Source organism: Hakea prostrata, chromosome 10, assembly GCF_041222555.1.
Source record: "Hakea prostrata isolate BN-2017 chromosome 10, UWA_Hpros_2, whole genome shotgun sequence".
Classification (NCBI taxonomy): Eukaryota; Viridiplantae; Streptophyta; class Magnoliopsida; order Proteales; family Proteaceae; genus Hakea; species Hakea prostrata.
The window spans coordinates 36,888,309-36,903,496 of record NC_142609.1 but is presented as its reverse complement, the minus strand read 5'-3'; the positions used below and the strand labels follow the sequence as shown (position 1 = coordinate 36,903,496).

General features: G+C 38.7%; 1 protein-coding gene across 1 annotated transcript; it reads right to left on the bottom strand.

Annotated features, from left to right (window-relative positions):
- Positions 1–265: 265 nt before the first annotated feature.
- LOC149002705 (uncharacterized) lies at positions 266–13,644 on the bottom strand. The gene is made up of 5 exons (XM_089137753.1): positions 13,215–13,644; positions 1,934–2,666; positions 1,600–1,843; positions 1,384–1,446; positions 266–728 (listed from the first exon to the last, which is right to left on the bottom strand). The coding sequence occupies exons 1-5, from the start codon at positions 13,513–13,515 to the stop codon at positions 663–665; spliced, it is 1,407 nt and encodes a 468-aa protein (XP_088993879.1). The 5' UTR covers positions 13,516–13,644; the 3' UTR covers positions 266–662.
- Positions 13,645–15,188: the final 1,544 nt, after the last annotated feature.

Genomic DNA, 15,188 nt, shown 5'->3' with positions numbered 1-15,188 from the left:
ACTCATGAGTCATGAAGTTCTTTGCTTCAAAAATCAAATTTTGAGAACTCTTAAGCCAAGAAGGGGACAATTTTTTCCAAAAAAATATCAAAATACATATATAATATTAGGAGAGATACACAGAGCAACAATTGTGTCATATATATGAATGATACAATCAAAAAAAAAAAAGGAATAGGCATAGCACACCAATGGGTTGGGAAAATGGTATGATTCATGTGAGGTCTATGTGGATTTTTTTTTTTTTTTTTTTTTTTGGGGGGGGGTGTGGGTGGGTTAGAAGGGGAGAGAATTTCAGTATGAGTCACATTGTTTATACAAGAATTTGAAACAATCTCATCATCAGATACACAATCACGCCGGAATCTCTCTTCCCCGGTGAATTTCAAGGGATTGAACACTGTTCCTTTCCTTACAAGAACAACATATGAAGAACTTCATAAGCCCAGACTCAGAGATCTGGATCAGTCAAGATAAACTAGGCCAACTCAAGAATGCCCAAACTTAAATTTTTGGAAGGGGTCTGCTGAAGCAAATCAATCAAAGTTAGGAACGCCTGACCAACCAAAGGCCAAACTGACTGACCCAATCCAGATTTTTGAAACCCTGACATGAATACAGTATAATGGACGATCTCTCTTTTTCTTTTCTTTCCTCCTCTTTCATCTTTTAGATTTTTTCTTGGCAGTCGCTCTCTTCTTTGACCTTTTGTATCCTTTTCCACTCTCCTGTGAACAAGAATATAGACTAAATGTCAAACATGTGTAATGGGTAAGCAGAAGATCAAATCCCTTTTTCTTTTCTTTTTTCATAGCAGTAATAAGTTAAACCCAACCCCACTAGCTTTACCACCACATATAAATTCAAAGAAAGTTCACAGCAAGACCAGCAGGATATTATTCTCTTACTAAACAATAGTGTATTTTGGAAAGCAGATAACCTGGATTTGCAGATAGGTCAAAAAACGTGTTGAGCCAATAAGTGTGTAAAATCAGAGAACCTACCTAGATGTCCTTTCAATTCACAGCCTCAACTGCAATTTAGGTGGGATAGATCATAGATGATAATTACTCCTCACATTTCATGACCCTATTTCAAATATAAAAGTTCACCATACGCTTGATGATGGTTATGGTTTAACAATCCCACAGAGATTGCCACAAGCTCACCGCTCACCATCTCTTTTTTGGTCTTCCATTTTATTTCTTATTTTGGCATAGAGAATTCTAGGAGGGTATCAAATAACCGATCAGTGAAAATATTATGGGAAGAGGTATGTCTATCTTATAATCAAGAACCAGCCATCCAATAATAAAAGCTAAGCATGACCATCCTATGCACAGACGGATCAGAACATCAGCATGAGATTTATCAAGTATGTACCTTCTTGTAATTCATGTAGGCAGCTCGCCCTGTCAACTGTTGTCTACTTTTAGAGACATAAACCTGATGACCCAGAGATAAGATCATCAGAACATAAACTCTAAACCAAATGGGAATTAGCAAAAGTTCTCTTAAACTTCCAAGGGAGAGAGCACTGAGAATAAATAGAACACAAGTTTGCCCCAAGGAAAAGCATAATATAGTATTTATAGTTACCCTTTTTCCATCCTGGCCTGTGTACCACTGACTAGCAGAACGGCCTGCTGCATGAACTCGTCTTTTGCCAGCATTTTTTGGAATGGAAGCACTGGTTTTGGGGTTGACCCATTCCCCATCCGGTTCAGAGACCTCTTTAGCGTCAAAACTTCTGACCTTCCTTTTGCCTCTTCTTAAACATCCTTCCAGAGGTTTCTTCCCAGCACCATTGACTTGCTGACAGACACTCTGACCAAATTGACTCCTGAGGTGACACGAGTAAATAATGTCAAAAAAGGAATCAAGAAGTTTTGAACATCAGAGACTACAGAAGATGTAATTTGAGATGGACTACCTGTAATCAATGATTGACACATCGAACTGCTGGTTCCCTGTGTTATTACCATCGCCGAGAGGGAAGAAGTTAGGTAACCGTTCGCGGACTAACTTTTGGATACGTGGGTCTTCATTATAAAAATACTGATACGCAGGAGGAAAAGTATGCATATTCCCACAATGTTTCACATTTTCACTGATACTACTCTTCTTATAACAACCTTCAGAGTTACTGACAGACAAACCTTTCTCCAGATCCGCCACATTCTTATCCTTCACTGACCTGAAATATTCATCACAAAACTCATCCAGAGCTGGTGTTGGAATACTTGGATTCTTCTTTGGACTGAAATCTTTCCATAAATCCTCTGCTGGAAATGTACTTGTAGAAGCATTAGGCCTCTTCTTTTGATTCTCTGCCATAGAGTGATCTGGATTGCAGTTCCTTTCTTTTGCAGCAGCATCATTCATACCAGCATCTTGACATAGGTCTTCACTGGTAGAAGGTTCATCTGAATCAGAATCAAGTAGCTGGAATCTTCTGAGAGGACTAAGAGTTAACTTTGGAAACATCAACTTGCTTCCACCTTCCTCCAAATTAGCAGAAGTTGATGCATTTGAAACTTGTGTTCTTTTCTGCACTTCATTATTGCTTATGGACTGTCTCGTCAAGAGCCTGCGGGCATTCAATTGAAACTTTGAAATGTTCCTTGTAGAATGATTTTGTATTGCTGAACGTCCAACAGTTTCTCCTAAGAAAAATTTAGAAAGAGAGAAAATCCGGTTCAATGAATACAGAGAAGGAAAAACAACAGAAACAAGCTCAATGACTGTCAATTCAGTCTATACTTTTTCAAAAGAAGGATGATATTAATTACTAACAAATAGGCATCAACGGTTGTTGAATCAATAAGCAGCAGTCCTGTTGATTAACTGGGCAACCACAGAGTGAAATAGATGGATCATAAAAACTGCCATTAAAAATGTAAAATTTGATATCCAATAAAGAGCAATACTATTGGACACTATGTTCAACAACATAGTCATTCTAATAACATATCTCATATAATTAAAAAAAATATTAGTAAAATATCATATTCTTTTTATGTAGAATAAGGGAGGTAACAGAATGCAGTTGGCACCTGCCAGCTTTTAGCAAGCTAGTGCCTAGTGGCATACACCAATAATAGGGTAGGACAGAGGAGGACAAGGGGGTCTTTTCCAAAGGAGAGTGGAAGATGCATGCCAGGCATGCTGGTGGCATACACAATCTTTCCATCTAAAAAAGTTCATGGGGAAAAGAACACTACCTGTGTGCAGCATGATACCCTGTGCCCAAACAAAACCGCACAAAATGACCACCAGAGCCCGGGAATTTCCACCTCTCCACAGGGATGAAGCAGTCATTTCACCCATCCATGTCCGAGCACAGAGGCAGCACCCCACACATCCAAATAGCATTCTTTCTTCCTTATCATATAGTGTAACAAAGAAGCCAGTGTATTGCTGCCCAGCCAGAACTAACACTTAGAAACCCTGGAAACCCAGGCAACTATTACTTTATAAAATGTCTAGACCAGTGACAACCAACCTACTAAGACTAGCTAATTGCCTAGGTTCATCGTTGACAATAAAGATCAGTTATACAAGCAATTAGAGAAGCCGGACTACTATATTTCATGCAATTATACTGCTTCATTTCTCTTTTACACATTGAGTTTCTGACCATGATGGAACGGTAACCCTAACAGATTAAATGGAATTAAGAAAATGATGTAGTTGGTCAATTTTTTATTCAGTGCATATGTTTTCTGATTTTAAATGATTCATTAAAGAAGAGCAAATGAATATAAAAATCATGAATGAATTCAACAAATAAACATGATCAACAAAAATCAGCCTGGCAAATAAATTGACTGACCACCATTTGAAGTCCAAGGAGTGACATGAATCAAGATAGGCCAAATGACTGTATTACCTGTCGCCAGTTTAGAAGTGAGATCTCATCAAGCAGCAACCCTATCGGGTTAGGTGGTACACCAGTCTACCATATATGGACCTAGGCAACTTCAAATCATTTTAGGTAAGTGGATCATCAAAGAACAGAGAACAATTCCAAGGTGGTGCTTTCATCAATCTAATATGAAAGCTACTTTTCTCAGTACTTCTTCCACCTCCCCTCCTCCCCAGCATACATGCAAATCACATCATTGAGCAAGCTCAGAGTCCAGTAAAGAATCTTTTGACAACTGAACTGCAGCAACAAAATCAGCCTTATCCTAACCAAATGTGTCAGCTACATGGATCCTTTCAAAAGAAAGTATGGAAAAACTCAGATGCACACCTAGAAAGAACAGTAAAACTAGGAATGAAGAAACAAAACAAGAAAAGAGAGAAATGAAAGATGAAAGTAAGAAGAAAGGGGATAATCCAGGAAATTAGGAAAATCATGGCCAGCTGGTGTTGATCATATGGATCCTCACCCTTCAATAAACTATCTGAGGTCAGACACTCATGCTTGGCACACCCAGACCATGCACAATGCTTGTCATTCTTCACAACCTCACCTAAGGTGATTTTATGCCTGCTCTAGCTCTCTTGGCTCCTTCAACTGAATCAGATCACTCCTCCTTATAGGGCCATAAGCAGGCCTCCTTTGAACATAGCCAAACAACTTGACTGCAAGGTATGGATATAAATTGTCACATGGACATCACAATCTGTGTCAAGAGGACTTTACACATGGCTCTCTTGAAGCTAGCCACTTGGCCATTCTTGCAACTCAAATGAAAGGTGAATCCATATACACAAAGTCCCCCAAAACTACTCAGACAGCACCACTACACAGAAATTGGAATATCTTCATTATCTGGCATAGAAATGACATGCTTCCATGTGCATTGGAAAGAGAACTTGATTTTCTATGTGTTTCTAGAGACATCAAACATTCACCCATCAATCTAGCGACATAAAACATTCACCCAAGGCTATTTATTGCTTCCAACACTTTGCAATACTAAAGTGAAATGTTCCATACTGTCGCATAGGCCCCTACATCACTGTCATCATGCTTAAGAACTATCTTAAGCACTATCAGGTGACCAAAATGCCTTTGTGAGTGATGCCAAATACTTGATTGACCTCTGTGACAGTGAACCATTTTTATGCATTATATTGACAACGCCAATCATTGCACAATTACTACCATCTGCACTGCGTGTTCAACAGGAGTTTTATTATTGCTGGAGGGTCCATGAAGTTGACCCCAAAAAGCCACCATACCAGAGTTTAATTTTCATAAAGTCTATCATAATATTCCAACCTGTCTTCTCAATTCCCTAGGCTTAGTTCATAAGTTGATTTCTTCTTCTATGTTCTTTAAGTAGACCTCTTATGTGTCGATGTGGGGGTCCAGAAGTTTGTGTTCAGTAATTAATTATACTTGGTATGGATTCTAGGCAATCTAATGCTTTATTGGACCTAGCATCTAGATGATTGATATCTGGATCAAAGAATTACTTTTATATTCTATATAATCATGTAATACAAGAATAAAAGAAACCTTGTCATCAAGGCACTACAGCACCTAGACCTAGTAGCCCAGTGTTGCCTTGGTTAACTAGGCGATGCCTTGCCACCTAGCTGGTATCTCTTCAGTTTTTATCAGCAATCCTCCCCCTGTGCAGGACACTTGATGCCATTGACTATGACAAGAAATATTTGAAGAATGAATTGACAATTGGTTTCCATTGGAAAATGGCAGGTGTGCTTGATCAGTTTTATCCCTCCTTTCTCCCAAATCTCATTCTTTTTTCTGTCTCTCCCATATTTTTGTCCACCTATCTCCTTTCTAACTTTTGACATTTTTTTCCCCTTGAGCCACACCATCATCCAATAAACCCCTTCACCCTTTTAAGTTTTATTATTCTAACCTTCTTATCTCAGATTGGATCCACAAATTTTCAGGTCTAATATTCTGCTCATGTCATCCATGCAAACAAAGACCCAACATATCCAGAACCCAACCCTAAACTTATTCCTAAACAAAGATAGCATAGTAATGAATCTGCTTTAGCAGACATCAGCAGCCTACAGACTGTAACCTCGTTTTTTTTTTTCCCACTTAGATGATTAAGGTATTCTTTACTTGATGGAAGATCAAAACTAGCGTGCATCAATGTCAAGATCCAGTTTCCTGATTCTATTGACTCCAGTTATGATGAATGTCAAACTAATGATAATCTGGTTATTTCTTGGCCATTTAATTCTATGGAATCTCAGATCTACGAATATTTTGCATAGACTGCTGAAATTCAAAACTACTCCTCAAAGACATATATGGTCACAAAAACAATGCACCTTTATGAACTGTAGTAGAATCTTTCCCAACAATGCTCAGATCAATCTTTGCATCAACATTTGGGGAACATGAAATGGAAACAGGATGAATCAGGTCAACATCATCCCCAACGGAAAAGATTGAGGAATATTTACAAAAGGAAGAGAAAAATATAATTATTCAACTTCTGACATGTATCCAAAATTCCAAACAGAATACTCAGGAGGGTTTTTTACTCTCAGCATATTGTGGGTGGATATGTGAATGAATGGTGCTCCTACCACCCAAAAAGAAGAATGGAGGGCTACCAAAGATGGTGGAAGAAAATTAAGTTTTGTTTGAAGGAAAAGGGCAAGAGAGAGGATCCCTTCCTCAATTTGACAGAAATTAGCAATAAAGTTATACTAAAGATAGGCATTGGATCCTTCACCTTCATTTGAGGGTAATAAGGAGAAGAGTTCAGAGAATCAACCAGTGGCTGACAAAAGTACAAATATCTTTCAAGAAGTTCCCCAGCCAGTGACAACACATCAATCCAATAATTCTAACACCAGCACTCAAGATGGCCCTACTATTCTTGCTCATTACTCTAATTGTATGCATCTGGTACTGCATATCGAGCTTCTATAACCGCTTGGACAATAGAATCAGGTGCTACTGACTATCTGAGTAGTTCTCCCAAATTCATGACAAATATTAAGACCAATCATGACGAATTGACATGGTTGTTGCTAATGGAGCTCAGGTTCCAATTTGAGAAGTTGGAAAAGCTAAACTTCTCTCGCTCGTGTATTGGTGTTTTGCTTGTTTGTCAATCTCATCAATTTATTATTAGTTAGTATGCTCACTACTGGCTTGAACTGCAATATCATCGTCATACTGCAACATTCTAGGATAAGGTCATGGGGTAGGTGATTGGTGAAGGAAATCACAGTATACTCTACATAAACTTGCTGCTCCATCACACCAAAGCAAAGAAGAGTTCTTTTTGTCTGTGGCACATGAGACGGGACATTTCTCAGATCAAGTGCTTCCCACAAACGCCCCAAGGGGGGGCCCCCGGAAACCGAACCAAAGGGGGGGGGATGTAATAGGAAGGCAAAGGAGGGCAAAGGGAAGAACCAAGGGAAGATGGGGGGGACAGAGAAAACCCCGGCGGAGCGGGGGTCACGGGAGGGGGAGCCCAATGTGTCGGTGATGGTGCTTGACAAAGGAAGAGGAACGGGGCGGAAAGGGGATTGATGCGGATCACGCAGAGATCTGAAGCGGGATCTGAAGGTGTGGTGTCCAGTGGGTTATCTCTAGTTTGTATAGAGAGCAGAGGGCGAACTCCCGATTGATGATGCAAGCTGGGAGAGCAACACGGAGAGGGAGAACAAGTAAATCCGTGTGTGTGTGTGATTTCTTCATCTATTGTGATTGATTATCGCGCGTAGGTAGTTTCAACAGGCAGAGCTGTGATTCTGAGTTTGTAACTTTGGTTAACCTTGATTATATTGCTAATTAGTGTTTGAAAGGAATCGGAGCTAATTATTTGATTGATTCAGTATCTTATGCTCAATTCAGTTAAACCAATCGAGAAACCTAATCTAGGGTTTTACTCAAATTAGGTTGGGGCTATTGTTGTAATTGATTAATTGAAGTTGTTTATGTGTAATCTCTTCTCTATTCATTGAAATCAATTTCGATTTGGCAATTTGACCGTGAAGTGGTTCGGCCATGGGGGTTTTGAAATTGAGTTAGGGCTGATCGTAGGTTTGGACAGTGATATCATATCTCAAATTTATGTTTGAAATTAGAATCTAATTTGCGATTGACTGATAAGTGGTTGGCTTGGTTCTTTGAAAATAAATTGGGACTTTATGCAAAGTAGATTGCATATATGAAATTACGTTTGAGTTTAGTTTATAATCTGAAATCAATTTGATTTGTTATTCGATTATAGTTGTATAGAAATGAAATGATGTAACTAGTTATAGTTAACATTTCTTAGTAATTATTATTGAACTCTTGATTTAGATAAAAATTAGACTCTATCCTGTCCTGGTCAAACGATATTATTATATATCATTATTTCAGTTTTTGGATTATTTAAATTGAAACTTGATAGAGTTAGTAATATCTTGTGTTACTGTTTTAAGATATAATCTGATTGTATTTTCTTCATTTGTGTGTTATGGCTCCTACCCGGTATGAGTTGGAGAAATTTGATGGTAAGGGGGACTATATGGTGTGGAAGAATAGGATGCATGCTATTCTTGTACAAAACAAATGTCATAAGGCATTGAAGGTTGATAGAGAACTTCCCTTGTCCAGATGATGAAGAGAAGGAAGATATGCAAGATATGTGCTATAGCACTATCATTTGCATTTGAGTAACACCGTAATGAGAAGGGTAAGAGAGTGAAGAGGGCCAGGTTTGGCTAAACTTGAACAACTATATATGGGCTTCTATACCTAGTGTTACATTATTAAAAGAACAATTGTTTAGTTTCAAGATGGATGCTTCTAAGTCTTAACGATAATGTAGAAGACTTTTATAAATTGTCATGTGATTTGGCTGATTTGGATGAAGAGTTATCGATAATACCCTGCTGTCCTATTGTTGAAATCTTTGCCGATTCTCATGTTGGTGTCAAGAATGCTATTAAGTATGGTAGGCAATCTATAACCCTTGATGATGTGATGGAAGCATTGAAAATTAGGGATATAGAATTGAAAACTGAGAGGAAAGTAAAGCATGTTAGTGATGGCTTGTATGTTAACTCGATAATAGAACCATGCATGAAACTAAGAAGAAGTTCAATAATAATAATAATAAGAAAAAGAAGAAGTTTGTTACAAAGAACACTAATGTTAATACAAATCAGAATTTTAATGGAAAGTCTTATAACAACAAGAGGGTCTGTATTATTGTAAGAAGGAAGGTCACATAAGAAAGTATTGTAAAGAGAGACTTCAAAAGTTGCAAAGTGAAAATGGAAATGAGAGAATAGAGGCCACACATGTGGGATGTTACAGTGATGCACTAGTGGTTTCAACTTGTAGTGATCATGATGCTTGGATCTTAGATTCAGCGACCTTTCATATGACTCCTAGAAGGGAGTGGTTTATCACTTTTGAGTCCCTTAGAGGTGGTAAAGTATTAATGGGTAATGATCATGCTTGTGATGTTATGGGGATTGGATCAATAAGACTTAAATTGAATGATGGGACTGTTAGAGACTTAAAGGAGGTGAGACATGTACCGGACTTAGGAGAAACCGCCGTCCGAGTCAGCTTGATTCTAGGGGTTTTCATACACCCAGGGAGGGTTCTCTTAGGGTTATGAGGGGTAGTAGTGTAATTCTAACTGCTGATTTGAAGAATGGTTTATACTTCTTAAATGGAAGTGTGGTTTTAGGGGCGCACAGCTCAGTGGGGTTCTTAGTGAGGTGGAGCTATGGCATAAGAGATTGGGTCATATAAGTAGTAAGGGACTTGGACACTTGTACAAAAGTGGCGATAAGTCTTAAGAAGTTTAGCCCTTTGACTTTTTGTGATGTGTGTGCCATGGGTAAGCTCCATAAGACTAAATTCCTCATTCTTCATATAAAACCCTCATGTACTTGAATATATACATTCGATTTGTGGGGAAGTCCACATGTACCTTTATCTCTTTCGGTGCTCAATATTTCTTGTCTATTATTGATGATTACTCTAGAAAGACATGGCTGTATTTTCTTAGGGATAAATCAGCTGTCTTTGATAAGTTTCTAGAGTGGAAAGTATTGGTTGAAAATCAAACTGAAAAGAAAATTAAGAAACTTAGAACCGATAATGGTCTTGAATTTGTGAATGAAAAGTTTCGATTTTTGTAAGGAACATGGTATTACTAGACATAGAACATGCACCTATACCCTCAGCAGAATGGAGTGGCCGAGAGGATGAATAGGACAATCATGGATAGGGTTAGATGCATGTTGATTGAATCGGCCTAAGTAAGAAATTGGGCTGAAGCCGCTAGACAGCTTGTTATGTCATTAATAAGTCTCTTGTTCCTCGTTGATTTTGAAACACCGATTTTAGGTGGAGTAAAGTGATACCGATTACAATTTGTTGAAACCTTTTGGTTGTGTTTGTTTTGTTCATCAAAACAAGGGTAAACTTGAGCCTAGGGGTAGGAAGTGTATCTTCCTAGGGTATCCTTAGGAGTTAAAGGATATAGGCTTGGTGTTTACAAGATAAGAAAATTGTAATTAGTAGAGATGTTAAATTCAATGAACTTGAATTTCTGAAAATTGATTCATCTAGTGTTAGACCTAACTCCAATGATCTAGACAAGGCTATATTTGAGGTGGAGTTAGGGGATAAGTCTAAAACTGTTGTTGATGAATCTGATCCTATGATTGAGGATGATGATTTGGAAGTTGGAAGTGATTCTTTTGATGTTAAAGAAGAGCTTAAAGATGAGGATCCTTTAGATGGTTATTTGTTGGCAAGAGATAGGTCTAGAAGGGAGATAAAGAGACCTTCTAGGTATGCTAATATGTGTGAATCTAATGGTGGTCCAGATCTGATTTCTTATGCTTTAAATGTAGCTGACCAGCTTGAGGGAAGTGAGCCTAGAACCTATAAAGAGTCTCTTGGATGTGGGGACAGCAAGCTTTGGCTTGTTGCCATGAAAGATGAGATGGAATCTTTAATGAAAAATCAGACTTGGACTCTTGTAGATAGACCCAAAGGAAAGAAACTAATTGGTTGTAAGTGGGTTTATAAATTTAAGGCTGGAATTCCTGGTGTTGAGCAACCTAGATATAAGGCAAGACTAGTAGCAAAGGGGTATTCCCAAGTTGAGGGAATTGATTATAATGAAGTGTTTTCACCGTGTGAAACATACTTCTATTAGAGTGCTCTTGCCCTAGCGCTCTCTTGATCTTGAACTTGAACAATTAGATGTGAAAACCGCATTCTTGAATGGTAAGTTAGATGAGCATATTTATATGGTTCAGCCTGAGGGTTTTGTTATGAAGGGGAGTGAGACAAAGGTCTGTTTATTGTTAAGATCATTATATGGCTTGAAACAATCTCCTAGGCAATGGTATAAAAGGTTTGATGAATTCATGCTTAAGAATGGTTATAAGAGAAGCTCCTATGATAGTTGCATTTATTATTGTGAGTTTAGCACTAATTCTTTCATTTATCTTTTACTTTATGTTGATGACATGCTTATTGCATCAAAGGATAAATCTCAGATTTGTAAGCTTAAGTCTATGTTGAAATCGAGTTTGAAAAAAGAAGGGGCAAAAGGATTCTTGGCATTGATATTCATAGAGATAGGCCTAGTGGTGTTTTGACCTTGTCTCAAAGTTGATATATTCATAAACTTGTTAACAAGTTTGGACATGATAATATTAGGACGATAATACTCCTCTTGGTGCTCATTTTAAGCTTAGAATGGATTCTATTGCTGCTGTAACTAATAGACCATATCAAGAATGTGTTGGTAGTCTCATGTATCTATGGTTTGTTGTAGGCCGATATGCTTATGCTGTTGGTCTTGTTTGTAGATACATGAGTAGGCCATGTGATTCACATTGGGATGCAGATGTGGTTGTTGAGATATCTGAAAAATTCTGCATCTTATAAAATTGTTCATGATAACTCTTGTGTTGATAAGTTAGACATTGTTGGATATTGTGACTCAGATTTTGCCTCCGATTTAGATAAGAGAAGGTCCATACCGGATACTTGTTTACTCTTGGTGGGAATCTAGTGAGTTGGAAGTCCACCCTTCAACATGTGGTGGCTCTTTCAACCACCGAGGCGAGTACATTGCTTGTCCGAGGCGTGAAGGAATGCAGTGGCTAAGGGGCTTCTAGGGGAGCTTGGTTTTCATGACTTGCATTCTTTGGTTTATTGTGATTCTCGAGTGCTTGTGTCTTGCTAGGAACAAGTGTGTTTCATGAAAGAACAAAGCATGTTGATGTAAAGTTACATTTTATTAGGGATATTATTGCTAAGGGTTTAGTTGATGTGTGTAAGATTGATACTTCTATTAATCCTCAGATATCATGACTAAGGTTGTACCGCTAATAAGTTTAAATCGCCTAAACTCATAAACCGTTATCCCTATAAATTGTTTTACATTGTTTTATATATTTTATTTGATGGGTTGTGTTCTCCGTATATGCATCGGCAAAATGACGAGTCAAGGTGGAGAATGTAATATGTAACAGGGGTTAGCAGGGGCAGTATGGTCTTTTTCATGTAATAGGATAGCTTGTCTTATTATTATGTTCTGAGGGCAATAGGGTAATTGCATACCTAGAAGAGGATATGTATTTGGGGTTTGGTTTGTCTCATCTCATTCGCACGAAATCACCTCTCCCTCTCGTTGCCCGCATTGCCTGGCTCCGGTTTTCATCGGAGGGTTTCGAGCCCTAATGTGTTCTTGGTGATGGTTCTTTGCTCTTGTACAAAGCTAAGCAGGATACTGTTGTGCGTAAAGGCTTCGGTATTGATGCTCTTGGATTCACGCAGGAGATACTTGAAGCTCTGGTTGCATCTTGACTCAGGTGTGGTTGTTCCATTGTTTCGGTTGTTATCTCTAGTCTTTGTATAGAGTATTGTCATTGTCTAGGGCTGTAACCTTCCTCTGTTATTTGATGATTGCATATGCTTGGTGAGAGCATATCTCATCCTTGGATGTAGGTCTCTGACCGAACCAAGTAAATCTCGTCTTGTGTGTGTGTGATTTCTTCTTTCATTCTATTGTGATTGATTATTCCGGGGTTGCCAAAAAAAAGGAAGAAAAAACAAACCCCTTTTTTTTTTTTTTTTATGCATTGCAACATGTTCTTACTTGAAATCGAAATAAAATGGAATTTCAAACATTTAATACATAAGACTATATCCTTACCGACAATTGTGTCACTTAAACAAAATTATCACCGAAACAGAGGATTTCAACTTTTCGTACCTGTAAGTGGTTCCTCCAGCGATGAGACCTCTTCAATATCATCATCAACATCCAGCGAAGGTTGCACCAGTTGACGTTTTTTAACAGCAGGCGACCGACTCGCTGGCCCTCGCTTCAGGCGCTTGAGAACAGGCGGTGGAGCTTGAAAATCGTCATCTTCTCCGAGAACCTGGAAGCGTAGATTGCTTGAAGATTTTGTAGCCTGTTTGCAAACTGATTCTTCTTCGGGAACAGCTTGGGGCTCTGAATTGAAGTCTAAATCAATGCCCAGAGAGAACGATGGGGCTTCAAAATCATCCATGGAGATGATAGTGCCAAAAGATGAGATGGGTTGGGATTTGGAACTCACATCGATAACTCTGTTCTTTGAATTTGAAGAAAGAAATGGAGGGAGAAATAGAATCTTAAAGAAGTAATCTTCTCTGTAGCGCCAAATCGGAGGGTTTGCAGGCAGGGTTGAAACTTGATAGTATAGAAAAGGTAACTAGAACTCCGGTCTGATGTTGAACCAAGTTTTTAATGGTTTAACTCTGAAAGAAAACCGGTTTAGGAAATAAACCAAATTATGGATAAATGGTTTGTGGCCCTTTCTTAATCCAAGTTTATGGCTAATCAGGCTCCTCTAGTTCGTGATTTTGTCAATCATTGTTTATCCTAGGGTTGAAGATGTATTACGTCAATCAACATGTCAGTTGGTTGTTAATGGCTAATACCTCTTAGCGAAAGGTCGTAGATCCGACTGTGATGATTAGTGCATACTAGAGTATTTGCTCTACCATGTTAAACATGCCATGACCCAATCCTATCGGTGTGTAACATAGGTGATTCTCACCATTGTTACCTCTACATCTATTTCACGACCTCAAATGCTCAAGACATTCACCCACCACCAACCCACAAGATGTCCCAACTAAACCAAAATATGCAACACCCTACCGGCACATGACTATCACATGCTCCAAAAGTGCATGAAGAGGAGGAGGAAAAGCCTTTCAAGCTGGGAGAGGAGTTTGGAAGGAAAACTCAACCTTACCAAGGAGCTCACACTCGTGGGAAAAATAATGGAATGTAAGAAGTTTAGGAGCCCAGCACTAGATGAACGCCTGCTATCCGCGTGGAATATGAAGCAATCAGTTATAGGCTTTTCTGCGAGTAGAACGAACATACAACTTCATCTTCAAACCCTTGCAGAGATTTACTAAATGTGATTGACGATGGACCATGTTGTGTGTGGGGGGTAATCTAATTATTTTGGAAAGATGGAACCTTGAAGAGAACTAGGAGTTACACATTTGGAACTCTAGATTCAACTCCACGGTGTCCCACGGTATCACACATTTGGAACTTTGGATTCAACTCCACGGTATCCCACCGGAGCTTCAAAATCTAAAGTTTGCCATGGAGTTAAGAAGAAGGAACCCGACGGTTATGGAAAGAAATGTGCTCCCATGAAATTAGGAGTACACAATCATGCTACACGTGGAAACCATAACCGACTTCGAAAGATGAGGAGAAAACCCTACGATCGGACGACCACCGATAAAGAGCACAAACGAATCTAACGGTCGTGAATGGAAGGTAAACCCTACATAAGCTAGAGGTTCTCACACAACAGAGGTATCTGAATCGTTTTCAATTAAGCATTGCACTAGCCAGGGTTCTATGGTGACCCATTGCTGACTTAACTTTCAAAGGTGGCTTCCCGACCGCGTGGTCGAACCACATCTAATTTGGTTTTGCAGGCTAGCGTTGAGGAATCCAGAGGCTAAACGGTTTTTGGCCTCATCAACATCAATACATCTTACATACTTTGCTGTTAATGCTAATAGATTATTTCACCTTCTCCGTTTCTCTTTGATACATTTCCCATTTCATTTTTCTTCATGTTTCATGGGTCAGCTCCATCATATATACACAGTAGTTCATCTACTTCTTCATTATTACCTTAAAAGTTTTTCATTTTTTGAGTAATTG